This window comes from Plectropomus leopardus, chromosome 17 (assembly GCF_026936395.1).
Source record: "Plectropomus leopardus strain MGB_pleo_1.0 chromosome 17, ASM2693639v1, whole genome shotgun sequence".
Classification (NCBI taxonomy): Eukaryota; Metazoa; Chordata; class Actinopteri; order Perciformes; family Serranidae; genus Plectropomus; species Plectropomus leopardus.
In genome coordinates, this window is record NC_142192.1 from 34,682,580 (window position 1) to 34,702,742 (window position 20,163).

Consider the following 20,163-nt stretch of genomic DNA (forward strand, 5'->3'; position numbering starts at 1 on the left):
CTCATGCAGCTGCCGTGTGTCTGACGCTCTGAGGACATCGAGGAAAATCTCACGTCAAAACCACGACAGCAGAAGTGTTGAACAGTTACGTGATGAAGTGAAGGACTTTGACTGTAGAACAGCTTAGTGTTTGACAGCCACAGCATTTCATCATCGCGGATCAATCAGCTGGTCGTCCGACAGCAGCGCAGTGAGACAGACAGCCAATCAGAGCCTAATTATTATTACCAGGGGCAGATGTAATGTTTTGGGGGCCCGGGGCCACAAGCACATGAGCTTATTTTCAGCCTTTCTCTAACTGGGAATGTCGGCAGGCTGTTGGCAGCTATAGGAGAAGTAGGCCGACTCAAAAGTTTTAAATTCCTGAGTAAAATGATTAACAGCACAGAAGTTTGACAGAAGCTGAAGTCAGAGTCCTGCAGTCAGGAGAGGTTGGACTATTATCAGCACAATGTGCTTCAATTTACCTGAAGTTTGTTTCAGATGGAGCTTTTCATTTTTATATAATGCTGGAAAGTTTAATAAATGATAATAAATCATATGTTTATTACACTCCAACACACCATGGTCACATGCCACTGTGTCAGTGAACTATGAGGGCAAAAAACAAACCACAAAAAAGAGCTAAATAATCGTTCTTTAATCGTAATCAGAGTAAAATGTTCAGTCAGTCAGTCATTTTCTGTAACCGCTTTTCCTCGTGAGGGTCGCGGGGGGGCTGGAGCCAATCCCAGCTGTCATCGGGCAGAAGGCGGGGTCACCCTGGACAGTTCGCCAGACCATCGCAGGGCCGACACATATAGACAGACAACCGTTCACGCTCACAGTCACACCTAAGGGCAATTTAGAGTCACCGATCAACCTGAGCTGCAGGTCTTTGGACTGTGGGAGGAAGCCGGAGACCCCGGAGAGAACCCACGCAGACACGGGAGAACACGCAAAATGTTCAGTTAATGGTTATATTGATTTGAGGTATTAGCGCTCAGCCCTAACACACACACATACACATACACATACACATACATACATACACACACACACATACACACACACACACACTTAAACACACAACACACATACACAAATTACAGAGGTGGAGTCTGATCAGGTTTACTGCAACATCTGGGCTGTCCACTCACCTGTCCACTCACCTGTCCACAGGGTTAATGTTGACACTCTGAAACACTCACACCAACACACTGAGCAGGATCCAACTCTCACCTGTCTCTGTCTCTGCTGACCTGTCTCTGTCTGTCCATCAGGACCCTGGAGGAATCTGTGTCCAAGCCAGTGTGTCTAGTCTTCAGGAATCTGGTCACCATGCAGGAGGACAACAGCGGGTTCTCGGTTCTGCTGGACATGTTGGCTGAGTTCTACCAGAAACAGCCAAAGATCGGATACCACCTGCTGTACTACCTGAAGGCCAGGTGAGTCTGATACCACCTGCTGTACTACCTGAAGGCCAGGTGAGTCTGATACCACCTGCTGTACTACCTGAAGGCCAGGTGAGTCTGATACCACCTGCTGTACTACCTGTGAGGGCGACGCCCACCCCTGCTGACATCACAGAGACACTGTTCAACCAGAGCTCAACACCTTTCTCTGTGTGTGTGTGTGTGTCTGTGTGTGTGTCTGTGTGTGTGTGTGTCTGTGTCTCTGTGTGTGTGTGTGTGTGTCCGTGTCTCTGTGTGTGTGTGTGTGTGTGTGTCTGTGTCTCTGTGTGTGTGTGTGTGTCCGTGTCTCTGTGTGTGTGTGTGTGTGTGTCTGTGTGTGTCTGTCTGTGTCTCTCTGTGTGTGTGTGTGTGTGTGTGTCTGTCTGTCTCTGTGTGTGTGTCTGTCTGTCTCTGTGTGTGTGTCTGTGTCTGTGTGTGTGTGTGTGTCTGTGTGTGTGTGTGTGTGTGTCTGTCTGTCTGTCTGTCTGTCTGTCTCTGTGTGTGTGTGTCTGTGTCTTTGTCTGTGTGTGTGTGTGTGTGTGTGTGTGTGTGTAGTAAAGCGGCGAACGGGAAGATGATGCTGTACGAGTCGTTTGCTCAGGCGACGGCACTCGGTGACCTGCACACCTGTCTGATGATGGACATGAAAGCGTGTCAGGAGGACGACGTCCGTCTGCTCTGCTACCTCACCCCCTCCATCTACTCCGAGGTGCGTGCGCGCACACACACACACACACACACACACACACACACACACACACACACACACACACACACGTGTCCACAGCGAGCTCGTTAAGGTAAAATTTGAAGAATACCTGGAGGACATCTCCTCAGGTGCAGGGGACGTCCTGCTGACCTCATTTTGCTGACTCAGCTCATTGTTCTGTGTGAGACATAATAATCTGTCTCTCAGCGTGTCTCACCTGCCGTCTGTCCACGTTTCAGTTTCCAGACGAGACGTTACGGAGCGGCGAGCTGCTCAACATGATCGTTGCCGTCATCGACTCCACACAGGTAACCGCTCCAACCCACCTGAGCTCACCTGCTCAGGAACCAGGAGGGAACTCTGCAGAAAAGTCCTGGACCCTGCAGAGACCGAGTTCCAGGCCTTTAAAAGTTTTAGATAAATATACCCTGAAAGTTTTGGAAAAGACCTGGAATTTAGTTTCACAAACCTGTATAAAAACACATGATGTGTTCAAGGACTGTCGGAAATGTGAAAATCCAACCATGATTTCAGTTTTTAGTTTCTCGCTGATAAATGAGCTTATTTGGGTTTTTTATCCTTTTTTGGAAAAAACATACCTTCTGTTGCAAAAACTGTGTAAAGGAAACAAAAAACAAAATTTACTCAAATTATTTAAAAAAACATCATCCAAAAAATTAAAGATGATAGAAAAGATGTCATTTTTTTTCTTTAAAATTAGCAAAAAAAAGGAGTTAATGTTTCTCCTTAGAAATTGCCCCCAAAATACAGGAAAAAAGCCATTTTTGAACTGAAAATTATTTTATATATTTAATTGAAAATCACCCAAAAATTTAAATTAAAATTTGCCAAAACATTTTGAAGAAAAAAAAATCACCACAAGTTTCATTCTAAAAGTCACTAAAATGTTTGTCTTAAAAAATTAAATATTTTTATAAGGAACATGTTTTCAAAGGTATTTTAAAGTTGTCTGTTCCTCCCTTAAAGACAAAATAAAAGACATAAATCCCTTCCTAGTTCTCTGTGACTATTTGATGTGCCTCCCCTCTCATAAATAATGAACAGTCCCTAAACAGTCCCTCCTTTATTCAAATATTCAGTGGTAATCCTGTTCTGAGTTCATTTAAACAGGATATATTTTAACAAGCTGTTTGATAGTCGTGAAACTGAAGCCACGAGGAGAATCGATGGTCCGTTTAGAGAATGTTTGGTCTTTAACATTTGCCTCAAAGTCCTGGAAAAGTCCCTGAAAGTCCTGGAAAAGTCTCACGACCTGGCTGTGACCCCTCTGTGTGTGCAGCTGCAGGAGCTGATGTGTCACGTGATGATGGGAAACCTGGTGATGTTCAGGAAGGACTCTGTCCTCAACATCCTCAGTGAGACACACATAGACACACACAGACACATACATACATAGATGAGTACTGTGTTTGACCATTTTGTCCTGATGTCCCCTGTCTGTCTGACCTGTCCCCTGGCTGTGTGTCCACAGTCCAGTCTCTGGACTGGGAGACGTTTGAGCAGTACAGCACATGGCAGCTCTTCCTGGCTCACAGTATTCCTCTGGAGACCATCATCCCCATCCTGCAGCACCTCAAGTACAAAGGTACCACACCACACGCCGAGGACACTGTCTGTCCCCACTCTGGAGACTTCCTCTGTCCCCCTGACCCTGTCTTGTCTCTGTGTGTCCCTGCAGAGCACCCGGAGGCTCTGTCCTGTCTGCTGCTGCAGCTGCGCAGAGAGAAGTACGTCTCAGAGACACGCACACCAAGGACACAGACGCATCCACGCGTCCCCGCTCACCTCTCTGTCTGTCCCCCTGTCCCAGGCCCAGCGAGGAGATGGTGAAGATGGTCCTCAGTCGTCCCTGTCACCCCGAGGACCAGTTCACCACCAGCATCCTGAGACACTGGGCCGCCAAATACGATGACACGCTGGGAGAACACATCAAGGCCCAGCTGATCAAGAACAACAACCAGCCCCGCAAGAGACAGAGGTGATGACACTCAGGGGACATACAGTCCACAGGGGACACGCAGGGGACATACAGTCCACAGGGGACACACAAGGGGACATACAGTACACAGGGGACACACAGGGGACACACAGGGGACACACAGGGGTACATACAGTCCACAGGGGACACACAGGGGGGCCATACAGTCCACTCGGGGGGGTCGGCATATATAATAACTGTGTGTGTGTGTGTGTGTGTGTGTGTGTGTGTGTGTCTTCAGTCTCCGCAGCTCCAGCAGTAAACTGGCTCAGCTGACTCTGGAACAGATCCTGGAACACATGGACAACCTAAGACTGAGTCTGAGCAACACCAAGAACAACTGTAACTACACACACACACACAACACACCAAGAACAACTGTAACCACACACACACACACACAACACCAAGAACAACTGTAACCACACACACACACACACACAACACCAAGAACAACTGTAACTACACACACACATAACACCAAGAACAACTGTAACTACACACACACACACACACACACACAAACAACACCAAGAACAACTGTAACTACACACACGCACACACAGCACCAAGAACAACTGTAACTACACACACACACACACACACACACAACACCAAGAACAACTGTAACTACACACACACACACACAACACCAAGAACAACTGTAACCACACACACACACACACACAACACCAAGAACAACTGTAACTACACACACACATAACACCAAGAACAACTGTAACTACACACACACACACACACACACACAAACAACACCAAGAACAACTGTAACTACACACACGCACACACAGCACCAAGAACAACTGTAACTACACACACACACACACACACACACAACACCAAGAACAACTGTAACTACACACACACACACACAACACCAAGAACAACTGTAACTACACACACACACACACACAACACCAAGAACAACTGTAACTACACACACACACACAACACCAAGAACAACTGTAACTACACACACACACACACCAAGAACAACTGTAACTACACACACACACACACAACACCAAGAACAACTGTAACTACACACACACACAACACCAAGAACAACTTTAACTACACACACACACACAACACCAAGAACAACTGTAACTACACACACACAACACCAAGAACAACTGTAACTACACACACACACACACACACACACACACCAAGAACAACTGTAACTACACACACACACACACACAACACCAAGAACAACTGTAACTACACACACACACACACACCAAGAACAACTGTAACTACACACACACACACACACACACACACCAAGAACAACTGTAACTACACACACACACACACACACACCAAGAACAAATGTAACTACACACACACACACACACACACCAAGAACAAATGTAACTACATTATCGATTATGATCACTGATTGATTGATAGATTTTGTGTCTGTCAGTCTTCACTCAGACTCCGATCCTTCAGGCTCTGCAGCACGTTCAGGCCAGCTGTGACGAAGCACACAAGATGAGGTAGACACTCTCATACACACAAACACACACACACACACACACACTCGGTCAGTCAGAAACAGTAAATATGATGCAGAATCAGGACCGGAGCTGTTGGATCGGTAACGGAGGCTGCGTTTGGTTTCGGTGTGACGTGTTTGAGGTCGGCTCAGTGGAAATATCCGGCAGAGGTCAGTCGGACCTCGTGTCGTGTTCACGTGTAGTTTTTGGAGGGAAACGAGAATAACTGAGGTGAGAAATCAGTTTTCCAGCGATATTTAAGAAACAGTCAGATGTTCAGCAGCAGAATTGGTCCGTCCCTTCAGCTCTGCGCCGAACGCACAAATATCAGTAAAAACGAACCGGCCCCCTCCCTGATGACATCACTACCTGTCCCTGCAGGTTCAGCGACCTGTTCGCTCTGGCCGAGGAGTACGAGGACTCGCAGTCCAAGCCTCCCAAGTCTCGCCGCAAGGCTCCGGCCTCCTCGCCGCGCTCCAGGAAAGGAGCGGCTCCGCCCACCAACAACGAGGAGGAGAGCGCCTCCAGCAGCGCCTCGGTACGTAGGCTCTGGCCCTTGGCTCCACCCACACTGCTGCCTGGTTTTATGTTTGAGCTCGTCCCGCTGACGGGCCCGTAGACGGACAGGAAGTGAGCAAGTGTGACGTCGCAGAGGTCTTTCCGGGTGACGGTGTGTGTCGTTTGTCTCCATGGTGACGGTGTGTGTTGTCGGTCTCCATGGTGTCCGTGTGTGTTGTCGGTCTCCATGGTGACAGTGTGTGTTGTCAGTCGCCATGGTGTCTGTGTGTGTTGTTGGTCTCCATGGTGACGGTGTGTGTTGTCGGTCTCCATGGTGACAGTGTGCGTTGTGTTACAGGAGGAGGAGGACTCGAAGCCCAAAGCTCCGAAGAGGAAGAGGAAAGGCTCGTCAGCCGTCGGCTCCGACAGCGACTGATGGACCTTCTGACCAATCACACGCCAGCTGCCACGCGGAACGCCAGCCAACCAGCTGCTCTGACACTGGGAGAGGCCCCACCTCCTCCCCGTGACACACAATGACTCCTGCGGTGGGCGGGGCTCTCAGATGCCATGGACTGTAAATGGTGAACTTATTGAGAGGCGGGGCTTCATGTGGCCCATCTCCCATGATGCACTTAGAGGAGGAAGGCGGAGACTGTGGGAGTCCGCGGACTGGTTTTAAGACCACCACGACAGTGACGATGATGAAGATGAAGATGTGTGGGTGTTTGTACTTTGTTTCTTTTTTTCAGTTTTCTCTTATTTTGGAGGGGGGGTTGGACTCTTATTGTGAAGGATCCTGATTTCCTGCTGTTTTTAGCAGCTCCTTCCTGTTTGTCTTCACGTGTTTCATCATGTCACATAAAATCTGACGCTTTGTTTCAGGCTCGGCTGTCTGTTACTGCGGGGTCAGAAGTCAGGGCCGCAGGTTTTCACTGGCTGAGGGGTGGTGGAGCTCCTCAGGGAGGCGTCCCGGTCCTCTCTGCTTTTATCAAAGTGATTAAAATTAAGCTTTTAACCCTTTAAAGCCTGGATGGTGCTCACTTCTCTGCAGCTGCGTCCAAACGGCGCTCGTCTGATTTCTGTCAGAAACTTCAGGAAAAAGACAACGAGTTACTTGGCAAGAAAAAAGTATTTAGATTAAAAAACGTTTAAGTTTTTATGAGCTCGGCTAAAATGTCAAGAAGTATTTAGAATGATCACAATTAAATATTTAAGATTATTTCACAGAATTATCATTTTTAGCACTTTTTCAGGTAATTTTCTTTATTTCTATGTTTTTTACTTTCCTGTGTTATTTCTTTCATGTTTATGTGTCGGAGGTTTTAAGTAATTATTTTGTACTTTTTATTCATTTCTTGCTCATTTCTGTGTCATTTCCTCCTGAGTTGCTCGGCGCCTTCTGCCCGTGTTTTTGAAGGAGATGAAGCCGATCGATGCAGCTTTTAAAGGGTTAATGTTCAGCGTCAGCGCCTGAAAAGCTTCTTTTGTTCGACTGAAGTCAAACTTCAGGCGGTTTGTTGGATTTTCATAGGAAAAGTCGTCCACACGACAGCCGCAAACAAAAAAGACTCGTTTTTGTGGATATTTTGTAATATAATATAATAACTTTTGTATTTTACAAATTAGTAAAAAGTTACAAGAAAATTACCTGAAAATTAGAAAAAAGGAAAACAAAAAATAAGGAAAATGAACCAAAAAAGTGCTAAAAAGTATCGAGTTCTGTGACAGACTCTCAGTCTATAATTCTAATATTCATACATATCTATTTCTGGACTTTTCCATTTTTTGGAATCACTTTCAGATAATTCTCCTTCTCCTTATTTTGAAACCATTTTACGTTTATTTTCTTCTCACCTTTGACCTTTTTTTTTTTTGTAATTTGCTGATTGTATTTTTTCTGTGTTTTTGAGGCTGTCGGAGGCGTGAACGTTTGTGAAAGGCGCCTGACGGCAGCACGAGACAAACGGATGTCCGTCCAGGCTTCAGAGGGTTAAAATGTATTTATTTGTATATAAATTTATTGATTTCTGGATCACAGAACCGACTCTGAATCCGAAGGCTTCACTTTGGTCTCACTGGGACGTTTCAGCGACGTTTTTCTGCTCGTTTAAGTTTCAGTTGTCACAGTCGTCTTTTTAACCCTTCGAAACCTGCAGCCGCGACGCTTTTCTCATCTGGAGGGTTTTTCTGTTTTTATCTTGAAAGAGTCAGAATCTTTGAACTTTCCTCAAAAAGCAGAAACACATTTTTGAATCTTCAGCTGAACTCCAAACTGAACTTTGATCAGTTTCCCAAAATCTCCTGAGAAGCTTCTGAGTCTGACGTCATTTCCGAGTTCGGTTTGTTCAGTTTCAACGTGCAGCTGAAGCAGATCTGGGAATCCTTCATGGTCCTTCGCTGCGTCCCTCGCCGCGTCCTTTGCTGTGTCCCTCGCTGCGTCCCTCGCTGTGTCCCTCACTGTGTCCCTCACTCTGTCTTTTTTTTCTGTCTTTACATTTGTTCATGCCAGTTTCTGTGCTTTAACAATCTGGGTTTAAAACTAACATTTTAGCAAATATCTATCCTTTCAATTTTTTTTAGCAATTTTTTCCCTTAAAAAAAAAGCGATTTATTTTTCCCTTAAAAATTTTCAGCCATTTTATTTTCCTTTAAGAAAAGCTTGGGAATTTGTTTTCCATAAAAGTTTTGGTGATAATTTTTTTCCTTTAGAAAAAGGGTTTTTTTCCCCTTAAATGTGTTTTGACAAAAAAAAGTCTATTTTTTCTCTCTGTTCAACTTTTAATTTTTGGGGGGATGTTTATTTTTACTTTTTTAAGTTTTGGGTTTACATAAAACATGTTAATATAAATTTGGGGGGGAGGGATTTTTTTTTTCTCCTGCAAAACCCTGAGCGTGTTTTCTATGAAAATTGGCAGTAAAATAAAAACAAAATCCAGCCGTGTAAAGTTGTCCCTCCCCAGTGATGAAACCCTAACCCCAAAAATAATGAACAGTCCCTTGTTCTGAATGACCTTCAGTCCGGCTGCGAGCATTTTTATTGGTTCATCTGTTTTCCATCAGTCACATGATGTCTCTGATTGGCTACAGCTGATTTAAAGCGTCAGACTTCAGTCTCAGCTGCACAGACCAGGTGAGCCGCGTTCAGGTAAGAGGACGTCACATCTCACAGAGGACCTAGACAGACGCAAGGTGAGCTTTACACACCTGAAAATGAATATTTTCACAGTTTTAACCATTTCAAACCTGAACAGATTCTCCCCTTCTGCTTTTAGACTTTCACAACTTTTTAACCTTTTGAACTCTGAGTTCGTGGCTTTGATTTCTTTCTGAAACGTGAAAAATGAAACTGAGCAACTCAGTCAAAAATGTTCCACAGATTGCAAAAGAATTAGTAGATTTAGATTTCTTTTTTAAAAAGCAGGAAAAGAATATATGTATAATCATAATAATTACTTATTTTAAATTATATTGAATTATTGTAATTTTTAAATAATCTTTTCCAGCTCTTATTTGTCCTTTTCTTCTTATTTTCAGGTAACTGGTTTGGAAGTTTTAAAATTGATTTCTTGTTAATTTCTGGATGATTTCTTTGTCGCCTGTTGATTTCTTCACGTTTGAGACAGAATTTAAGTTGTGTTCAGGTTGTAAAACGTTAACTGAAAATATTCATTTTCAGCTGGTCTTGTGTCTGTGTCCGTCTTCAGGAGGACAGTTTGTCTTTAGTGTGTCTGTTGACTGACTGCAGAGTTTCTCTAACTTTGTCTTTCTGTTTTTCTCCCAGTTTCTCTCTGCTCCTCACCTCCTCGTGCTCCTCCTCGTGCTCCTCATCATGTCTTCTCTGCGCTCTCTGGTTCTGACTCCTCAGCGGGTCCCGTCCTTTGTCGTCCCGTCCCGCAGCCCACTGCTCCTCCTCCCTCCGCAGGCCCCTGGGGGCCTCGAGGACCAGGTGAGACTGCTGTCAGACCTTGAGGAGGATGCTGTGGGGCGGAGTCCTCCAGACGCCCCGCCCAGCCCTGTACCATCCCCCCGCCTCCTGCTCCGCCTGCCACGGCTCAGATCTCCTCAGCGCTCTGCCGCAGAGGACGCGGACACGGATGTGACGACGCGCGCCGCCATGTCGTTGCCGCACGTGGGGAAGGTGACCACGCCCTACGGCTTCCATGCTGTGCTGGTTGCGAGCCCGTGCACGCGCCGCAGGGAATCACTGTTTCACCGCAGCAAAGCAGAGGTGGAGACAGATGGCGAGCCGCGGGATCGGCGGGGGCCCCCTCCTCCCTCCTCGGGGCCCCACGGGTTCCCGGCGTGCACGCCGCCCATCAAAGCGCTTGCTCTGCAGGTGATGAAGGAGCTGAAGCGGCCCGCCGCTGTCCTCAAGGCCCTGAGTCCCACCTCCAAGAGGACACGCCCCCTCTGACATCACAGAATCAGCTGATCAGAAACCATCGTTTTGTTCTTTTTATGACTTTAATGTTGAATAAAAATCTTTTTTGACCCATCAAAGTACTTTTACTGCAATACACATGGTACTTTATACTTCAGATGGGCAGTCAGGGCAGGTGTAGGTGTGCTGTGGCTCATAGTTTGCAGTGAAACAATCACGTGTGGAAACTTTGGAAATGTGTTAATACAGAGTGCCAACGTATTACTGTGAGCACAGGTGTGAGTGAAGTTTAACCCTGCTGAGGTCATAGCTCCTTCATGGACCGCCGCGTCCCTTACCGCGTCCTTTGCGGTTAGGGTTGGGGTTAGGGGTTAGGGGTTAGGGGGTTAGGGTTAGGGGGTTAGGGTTAGGGGAAATTGAACAATCCGGGAAAACAAATTTCCACGTAAAGCACGGGCCATCCTGGGATCGGCGTCTGGTGCCCCTCACTGCTCATTCAGACCCCAAGGATATTTTGTTCCAAGTGTACTGATCCAATGTTTTTCGTGTTTTTTATGTAAGGAGTCTGTCCATAAAGGACTTGTCTGTAGTCCCATGACCCTTAATGACTCGAGTTTGTGTGTGATAAAGTGTTTCACCAGAAATGTATCTGTTCTTTTCTGGTGCCTGATGTTGTATCTATGCTGTATTAGTCTCATTTTCATAGAGTTCTTGGTTTCTCCGACATATTTCATATTACACTTGGAACAATAGATCAAATAAACACAATTGGTTGTTTCTGGTCCTATGGGAGGCCCAAATTTTAGGACCATTTTGGATTGTGAGTTGGTCGCAAACCGAATGTGTCTATATTCCAAACACAGTCTTTGTACCCCGTTCGTGGTCGGTTTTAGTTTGCTATGTACTAAAAGATCCTGTAAGTTGTGGTTCCTGCGATGCATGAGAGATGGTTTTATGTTTTTGGAGCGTTGTGGTGTTGGATAAAAACCTGACATAATTTTTCCTCAAGATGTGGGTCAAGCCCAGGCTCTGTTTGGAATAGGTCGTGATGAGGGGGATGATGTCTCGTTTTCCGTTCTCCGTTGCATGTTTGGGGTTCAAAAAGGATTTCCATGCGTTCCGTAAAAAGGAACGGGAATATCCTCTGTTTTTTAAGGCCCGGAATAGGGTTGACGTGGCTTCCTCAAAATCTTGTTTTTGGCTGCAAATTTTATGAAAACGGAGTAATTGAGACCGGATTAGACCTTTATATGTATGTTGTGGGTGAAAACTATTTTTCCAGAGCAGGGCATGTGTGTCAGTGTCTTTAAAGTAAACTTTGGAGTCCAATTGTCCTGCAAATTGTTCTGCAAATCGTTGTCCTTTGAAAGTTACAACGTCCAAAAAATTGAGCATATTGTCATCCACCACATATTTCACCTTGATTGATGGATGGTGGTTGTTCAGTAATGTGATAAAGTGATTAAATTCTGTTCTGGAGTGAGTCCAAATGCCCCAAATATCGTCTAGAAATCTGTAGTAGTGAAGCGGTTTTAGTGGAGATTGGGTAGTGCAGACTCTTCCCAATGTGCCATGAAGATGTTTATGCATTTAGGGTGCGAATTTTTACCCATTGCCGTACCACAAGTTTGCAAGTAATACTGGTCATCAAATTCAAGTCATTTCGAGTGTCATGGTTCCTGCATTCTCCCTCCTCCCCCCGCTGCCAGTATTTTTCCATTCACCTTCCTCTGCTCTGCTCTACCTGCAAGCCACGCCCACATTGCTAAGGCTCACTGCCCGAAGAACAAACTCACTATCTGTAAGCTGAACTCTATTTGTGTTGGTATTAATAAAAGTTATTACCGACCGCCAGAGCGTTTTCGTGTACTGCATCTGGGTCCTAAACACACCCGTTACATCGAGTCAAATTAATCTCTAATAATTTAATTAGGTGACTGTCTGGTCGTTTTGGATCAGGAAATTTATCAAACCATTTCTGGACTGCTTCAAGGCCTGATTTGGTTTCAGTGTTGGTGTACAAACTATCAGTGTCTACAGTGAATAAAATAGATGCGGTTGGTAATTGGAGTTTTTTAATTTTTTCCAGAAAATCATGTGTCCCTAATGTAACTTGCGTGTTTGTTTGAAATTGGATTTAGGTGGTGCTCGATAAATTCGGCAATTTGGTACGTTTCACTACTGCAGTCGGACACAATGGGGCGTCCTGGAGGTATCTCAAAGGGTTTGCTCCATTGTGCAGGATCTTTATGGATTTTTGGTAATAGATAAAACCTTCTGGCCCGTGGATTGGTGTTACCTAGAAGGTATTGTTTCTGTTTTTTATTTATGAAACCTTCTGCACACATTCCATCAACAATCTTCGTGACCATCGGAGTGGTTTCATAAAATATGGGGTTGTCGAGTTTTTTATAGTGTTTGGTGTTTTTTAGTTGTCTTTGGGCCTCCCATATGTACTGCTCTCTGTCCAAAATGACAACAGCGCTGCCCTTGTCCGCTGGCTTAATAACAATGTGGTTGTTGTTTTTTAACTGTTTTAATGCAAAGCTTTCTTCTGTGGATAAATTGTTTGTGTCTCTGATTGTCCAATTGAAATTTTTGGTGGCATACGTGTCGGCTCGAATTAGGATCTGATATGCGATGGTAATGACCCAATTTTTGGCGTCCAATTTGAATTAGGTGTGAATGGCGGGGGTTCTTTCTTCCTTTTCCTTTCAAAGTATGTTGCCAATTTGATCCTGCAGTGGTATGCTTGGATGTTCACCATCATCTGTGCCTTTTGGCTTTTATGAATTTTGACCATGGGTATAAAGGATAAGCCTTTGTTTAGTAATTTTAATTGTGCGAGTGTGGGCTTGAACTTTTTGGCTAAAACCACAACATTTTTAGGGGCAGTGTCTGTGTCTTGATGAATGTCTGTAGTAACAGTGTTATTGTTGTTTGTAAATGAATTGTGCTGAGTGTTTCGGTGCTTAATACTGTCCAAGGGAGCGTTGTTGGTGTAAATATTGTTGGTGAGAAAATCTTGGTTTGGTAGCCCAGATCCAGGACTAGGTCTTACTGGGCTGTCCAGTTTAACTTTGTGGACCAATGATCCAGCATGGCTGTGGCCGTTGCGGTCGTCCAATGTATCTTGTCTCTTTCCGTGTTAAAATCCTTTTCTGGTAGTGCCGGTAAGAATGGCATATGTGATCAGAAGGAGTTTTGGAGATTTTTACAAATCAGACACTGTATTAAAACTAATTTGAAAACTGGCCTAGACCCCCCATCTAGTATCCAAGAGTTATTCCTAATTCCTGGTAACAGAAGAATCAGAGCTTCTAAGTTTTATGGGATATTTAGAGAGGCACGTGCACCTCATTTAGAAGGGCTGAAACTGTGCTGGGAGAAAGACTTGGGAATTCAGGTTTCAGAGGATAGTTGGAAGAAACTGGTTGCAGCTTGGTATGGTTGCTCACACGAAACACAGTCCCAGCTTATCTATTACAAATTACTCCACAGAAATTATTGGACCCCCAGTAAACTTGCTAAACTGAAATTAGTTGACAAAGATACTTGTTGGAAATGTCAGAAAGAAATAGGGACTTTAGTTCATATGCTGTATGGATGTGGAAAAAATGATCACTTGTGGGATGGGATCATTAAGCTCTTGAATGGTCTTTTTCATATTAATGTTTCTAAGTCGCCAGCTTTGTGTATCTTGGGTCTTTTACCAGATAACATAAATCTAACTGGAAGACAGAGAGTATGGGTGCGTCTAGCCACCACAACAGGCTGTAGGATAATATTAAGGCACTGGAAGTCATCTATTGATTGTTGTTTTAAAGAATGGACTGAACAAATGACCAAAATGGCTTTATATGAACAGGTAACTTATAGAGTTAAGGGGAGAGAAGATATCTTTAACCAAGTCTGGGGTCCCTTTTTGCAATATTTAGAGGATGCATCTGCTTTGTGAGATATTGTGAGTTAGGTATATTCTGTATTGGATGTGAAAGTCACGAGTCAAGTATACCCAGATGTCAAGTTAAGTTTGTGGGCACTTTGTTTTTGTTTGTTTGTTTGTGTTTTTTTTTTTTTTTTTTTGTTTTTTGTGCTAGCTGTTATGTAGTTCTGTTTGTTTTGCTTATTCAAAACCAAAAACAAAAATAAGGGCAGAGAGCTGACTATATGGATGTAATGATTGTTGTAGTCAATGATTCTTATGCTCTGTTGTCTGATAAAAACATGAATAAAAAAAAAAAAAAAAAAAAAAGAATGGCATATGTGCTCTAATGTGTGCGTTGATGATGTCCAGGTTATCCTGTTCTTTTTTGGGTAGGTTTTTGGAATAGTTGATGATAGGAATCCAAATTTCGGCATGTGGAAACGCATCCTTGGCCATTCTCAGGGCCTTTTGTAGTTGTTTGATTGACATTTCCCTGGGTTTTTGCTCTCTGTTATTTAAACCTACCGACAGGATGACTTTTTCTGTCGTGTTCGTGGGTGTGAGTTGTTTAGGATCGCTTCGATGTGTCTGAAATTGGCACCCGGGTAGCTGTCTATTTGAAGGTCTGGGCTGTCAAAACCTGGGATTCTGGCAAGGTTGGAATCTCCCAGGATGACCCATTTCTTATGGACCCTGAGTTTCCACTCAACCATTTTTTGGTGTGAAAGTGAGTGTATTTGGGGGCGAAAACGGGGTGTTATCACCCTCGTGGGGCCGCCCTGTTCTACGTTTGATGTTACATCCACCATGTTGGTGTTTGCGTTTGTTTCTCCTTCCTTATTGGATTCGTGAGGAGGAGCTGTGTCCTCTGAGTCTGTTTTTATTATTTCATCCGCAATGGATGAAGATTCAAAAAATTCCTCTTCCCCCTGGGTTGATGATTCTTCCTCGTCTGGTGAGAGAGCTTCCTCGTCACTGGGAGGGTCATCATCAGGGGGGAGAAGGTGTTGTAGAATGGGTTCGTGGACCAGTACCAGCCGTTCTGTGATGTTTGGGCCCACAGGTTTGACCCTCTCTGGGGCCGGGAGCCGCGTAGAGGCTTGTGTGAGCATTGGTTCGGGTCCCATGGCTAGGTCCTTCTCTTCCACAATACAGGGATTGGCCATTCTAGGCTTGCGTTGCTCTTTGGGGCTCTCGCCTGTTGGGGATGGCCAAGGGGACCAGGTACAGTCTGGTATCAGCCAAGTTCCCGTGTCCACTGGGACCAGCGGTGGAAAGGCTTCCGCTGGAAACATTGGATTGTCCAGTGCGGGAACCCCCAGTTTCCTCTGTGTTATTCTAGGTGAAGTTTGTGTGTCTGTGTGTGTGTGTGTGTGTGTGTGTGTGTGTCTTGCCTGAATTTGTTTCTGTCAGTAGTCATGAGTTGGTGTTTGTCTTGTCCGGTTATGGAGATAAGGAGAGCCTCCGTTTTCTCCAGAGTGTCATTCGTCAGTCTACGTTGGAACTTCTTTTTGGACCATCGAGCAGCTATTTCAAATGCCACGTGCCAATTTGGGCTTAGCATGGTCTGTAGTTCCGTCAGGGTTTGTTGTATACCCTCAGAGTAGTGTTCCTGTAGGATAATTTGCGTGTTGTACGCCCAGTTACGAGCGTTGCCGTCCAGCATTTCTTTAGTTTTGTCAGTCATGGTGACTGGCTTGATTATGTCTCTCAGATAATCAGTCAGTCTTTTAAAGGTCATGAGTCGCTTTCGATCTTCTGTGTCTTCCAGGGTGGAGACATTATTCAGATGGTGTACCTGTCTAATGAGATTGTACATTTTGCGGATTTGTGGCCCTACTTGGGGATCAGTAGTGTTGTTGACCTGTTTAGGTGTGTTTGATTTCTTTTTGGGAGGGTCTCTAGGAAAGCATTGTGCATAGTTCCCCTCTTCTGCTTGGCGTAACCACGGTTTGTGTGAATTTCGCTCAAACAGTTGTCCGTTTCGTGAGTTTGATCTGTGTTGTGTATTGTTGTCATAGTCATGGCGTCTAGGATAGGGGGCTTCACCACGTCTGGATGTGTTGTCCTCCCTCCTAGGCCTGACTGTGGTCCAGGGAGATGATTTGACTGCGTCCGCATAGGTGCAGGAATGTCGTCTCTCCGCAGAGTCATAATATGGGAAGTTGATGCGTTGGCGTGGCCTGTTACGTGCTCTGCCGTATCGCACTTCCGTCCAATCATCCATGTTTGTTAAGTGATTAAGCCCGTCGCGATGTTTCGATATTAAAATATCTTCTTCAGACTTGGGCTTAATAAAGGTTGTCCAATCTGGTCAGGGAGGAAGAACACATCATTGGACTTTTTGCTGACGAAGTTATTTGTTACTTAGAGGACCCAGATAAGTGTCTTCCTATTTTAACCAACCAACTACAGATGTTTGGTTTCTATTCAGGGTATAAATTGAATTTAACTAAAACACAGGTTCTAATAATTAACTATCACCCATCAAAAAATATACAACAAATATATCATTTAAATTGGAGCTCCAAAAAGATAGACTACTTTGGGGTCACCTTAACAAGTGGAATTGATAAACTGTATAAAGCAAATTATACAAAAGTAGATCAGGACATTAAAAATGATATTGAGAGGTGGACTGTACTTCCACTGGATCTCAGCTCACGAGTAGAAATTATAAAAATGAATCTACTCCCACGGCTCCTTTACTTATTCCAGTCACTACCAGTTGATATACCTGATAAACAATTCAGAATTTGGGATAAAATCATTTCAAGGTTTATTTGGAATGGTAAAAGACCGAGAGTCAAATTTGAAACATTATAGATAGGAAAGCATAAAGGAGGTACGGCTCTACCAAACCTTATGAATATTTCCATGCAGCACAGATTAGACCATTAATCTGCTGGTGTGCTAGGGATTATGAAGCAAAATGGAAAGGCCTAGAACGATATGTACAAGGGCGTGAAATTCAAAGTTTCATTGCAGACAGAGAGACAGCAATGGACCTGCTTGAACAATTAAATGCCGTTGTCATGATTCCTGCATTCTCCTCCTCCCCCTTCCTGCCAGTAACTTTCCATTCACCTTCCTCTGACCTGCTCTACCTCCAAGCCCCGCCCACTGCTTCGACGATTCTCCTGCCTGATCCCTGCTGGTACTGTTGTTTCCGTGGACGGACTTCCCGGTAACCGAACCCCTGCCTGCCCTCGACCACCTCTCCGCTCGATCCCCAACAACGCTCACACACGTGTTGTCGGCTCACGGAGCTACGGGGTTTCCTCGTCACCAGCCACAGTGGATACAAGCTTCGTGTCTTCGCTTCGTGGGATTCCCAGAGACATTGCTAGGGCTCACAGCTCGAAGAACGAACTCTCAGTCTGTATCCTGTGTTCCATTCGTGTTGGTTTTAATAAAAGTTATTACCAACTGCCAGTGAAGCGTACTGTACTGCATCTGGGTCCTCCATACACCCGTTACAGTACGATCTGGCCAGAAATGGACCCAGCAGACTCCGGTGCTCTTCAGTCCCGCCTAGCCCGAGTTGAGGGAATGCTTCAACAGCACGAAGCTCAACTCACCTCGAACGCGGCGGAGGCTCACCAGTCTGCTTCAGCGTTGGAACGGGCGCTAACTCAGCTAGCCACGCAGGTACAACAGATGGCAACCACGCTGACTCACCACGCCGCTCCAGCTCCGGTTCCTGCTCAGCCCGTTCAAGCACCTACGTCATCATCCAGCGCCGCTCCAGAACCCCGGGGGGGGCTCCTGAACGCTACGCTGGAGATCCTGAGGGTTGCAATCCATTCCTAACTAACTGTTCAATCCTGTTCGCATTGCAACCCCACACCTTCGCCTCAGAAGCAGCCAGAGTCGCTTTCGCCATTAACCACCTCACGGGTCGAGCTCGCCTATGGGGGACAGCAGAATGGGAGAGGGGCACGCCAGCCTGCTTGTCGTTTCCTGCCTTCGCTGAGGAATTACGCAAGGTTTTTGGTCCGATTCCTGTGGGTCCAGACGCCACTGGGGGGCTCCTGAATCAACGCCAGGGTAATCGATCCGTCGCAGACTTCGCCATTGAGTTCCGTACGACGGCTCGCCTGAGTGATTGGAACCCAGCTGCCCAGTGTGACGCTTACCTGAACGGTCTCGCCCCATACATCAAAGATGAATTGGTTTCGTTTGATCTTCCGCATTCCCTGGACGGCTTGATCGAACTCACCACTCGTTTGGACAGACGAATCCTGGCGAGGAGAAGAGAACGGCTCCGGGAGGGGGAGACTTGTCGGACTCTCGCCATTCAGCCTGGTCCTTCCTCCAGCCCTGCCTCGAACTCTGTACAGGGGACTGAACCCATGCAGGTGGGTCACACCCGGCTGACAGCCGAGGAGCGGGAGAGACAGCGTCGGGGCAACTTATGTCTGTACTGTGGTCAAGCCGGACACTTCGTATCCAGTTGCTCGGTAAAAGGGCGGGCTCAGCAGTAAGAGGGGGCATTCTGCTGAGCCGATCCCGGAACTCTGCCTCCAATCCACGTCCTCTGTTCCATGTCCAGCTCCAGCTCAAGGAGGGACTCCACACCCTCGCCACATTCATTGACTCTGGGGCCGATGTTAACCTGATTGACGAGGAGCTCGCTCGTCAGTTAGGGGTGCAACAGGTTCCTCTTCCTCGTCCTGTGCCAGCCAGCGCCTTGGATGGTCATCTGTTGGGGACCGTCACTCATCAAACCACTCCCATCGCCATGCAATTAGCGGGGAGACATCACGAGACCATTCAATTTCACATTCTGAGGTCTCCGAATCTGCCCCTAATCCTGGGGTATCCCTGGCTTCGCCGACATAACCCTCACATAGACTGGTCCACTGGCTCGATCCTGAACTGGAGTCCGTCGTGTCAACAGATCTGCCTCAAACGACCAAGCGAACCCGCTCCATCCCTCAGTTCCGGCTCTCCCCCGGATTTTTCCATGGTGCCGCCAGAATACCACGACTTCAGGGAGGTATTCAACAAGGCACGGGCTACTTCTCTCCCTCCTCACCGAGCCTATGATTGTGCCATCGACCTCCTTCCGGGTTCTACTCCACCCAAGGGGCATCTCTACTCCCTCTCCGGGCCAGAGAGGGAGGCCATGGAGATCTACATCAAAGACTCTCTGGCTTCTGGCATCATCCGGCCTTCCTCGTCTCCGGCTGGGGCAGGGTTCTTCTTCGTGGGGAAGGATGGCTCTCTCCGCCCCTGCATTGATTACCGGGGCCTGAATGACATTACGATAAAAAAACGTTATCCTCTCCCTCTCATTGCCTCCGCCTTTGAACTGTTGCAAGGTGCCACCATCTTTACCAAGTTGGATCTCCGTAATGCATATCACCTGGTCCGGATCAGAGAGGGAGACGAGTGGAAGACGGCGTTCAACACACCCAACGGGCATTACGAATACCTGGTAATGCCGTTTGGACTCACCAACGTCCCAGCAGTCTTCCAGGCATTAATCAACGATGTGCTGAGAGATTTCCTGAATAAGTTTGTTTTTGTGTACCTTGACGACATCTTGATTTTCTCTCAGTCCCGGCAAGACCATGTTCATCATGTCCAGACAGTCCTGCAACGCCTGCTACAGAATTCATTGTTCGTCAAGGCGGAGAAATGTGAATTCCTCCGTCTCCTTCCTGGGCTACATCAT

The 20,163-nt window shown here is 46.0% G+C and overlaps 2 protein-coding genes across 3 annotated transcripts in view; both read left to right on the forward strand.

The window, feature by feature from the left end:
- Positions 1-7,195, forward strand: part of ints3 (integrator complex subunit 3) — a 15,057-nt gene extending 7,862 nt beyond the window's left edge. For both annotated transcript variants that reach the window (XM_088090171.1, XM_088090170.1), the window contains exons 19-29: positions 1,263-1,427; positions 1,989-2,142; positions 2,382-2,450; positions 3,443-3,518; positions 3,635-3,748; positions 3,842-3,890; positions 3,974-4,141; positions 4,383-4,483; positions 5,598-5,670; positions 6,052-6,208; positions 6,527-7,195. In XM_088090171.1, coding sequence (XP_087946297.1) covers positions 1,263-1,427; positions 1,989-2,142; positions 2,382-2,450; positions 3,443-3,518; positions 3,635-3,748; positions 3,842-3,890; positions 3,974-4,141; positions 4,383-4,483; positions 5,598-5,670; positions 6,052-6,208; positions 6,527-6,604 — 1,204 coding nt within the window. In that variant the 3' untranslated portion in view covers positions 6,605-7,195. The remainder of the gene's footprint in view (positions 1-1,262; positions 1,428-1,988; positions 2,143-2,381; positions 2,451-3,442; positions 3,519-3,634; positions 3,749-3,841; positions 3,891-3,973; positions 4,142-4,382; positions 4,484-5,597; positions 5,671-6,051; positions 6,209-6,526) is intronic.
- Positions 7,196-9,141: 1,946 nt separating this feature from the next.
- On the forward strand, positions 9,142-10,671 carry LOC121940067 (C2 calcium-dependent domain-containing protein 4C-like). Its single transcript, XM_088090172.1, has 2 exons — positions 9,142-9,360; positions 9,953-10,671. The coding sequence occupies exon 2, from the start codon at positions 10,001-10,003 to the stop codon at positions 10,583-10,585; it is 585 nt and encodes a 194-aa protein (XP_087946298.1). The 5' UTR covers positions 9,142-9,360; positions 9,953-10,000; the 3' UTR covers positions 10,586-10,671.
- Positions 10,672-20,163: the final 9,492 nt, after the last annotated feature.

Excerpts from the sequence above, each read along its gene's own strand:
- LOC121940067 (XM_088090172.1), top strand. The coding sequence starts at position 10,001 with ATGTCTTCTCTGCGCTCTCTGGTTCTGACTCCTCAGCGGGTCCCGTCC.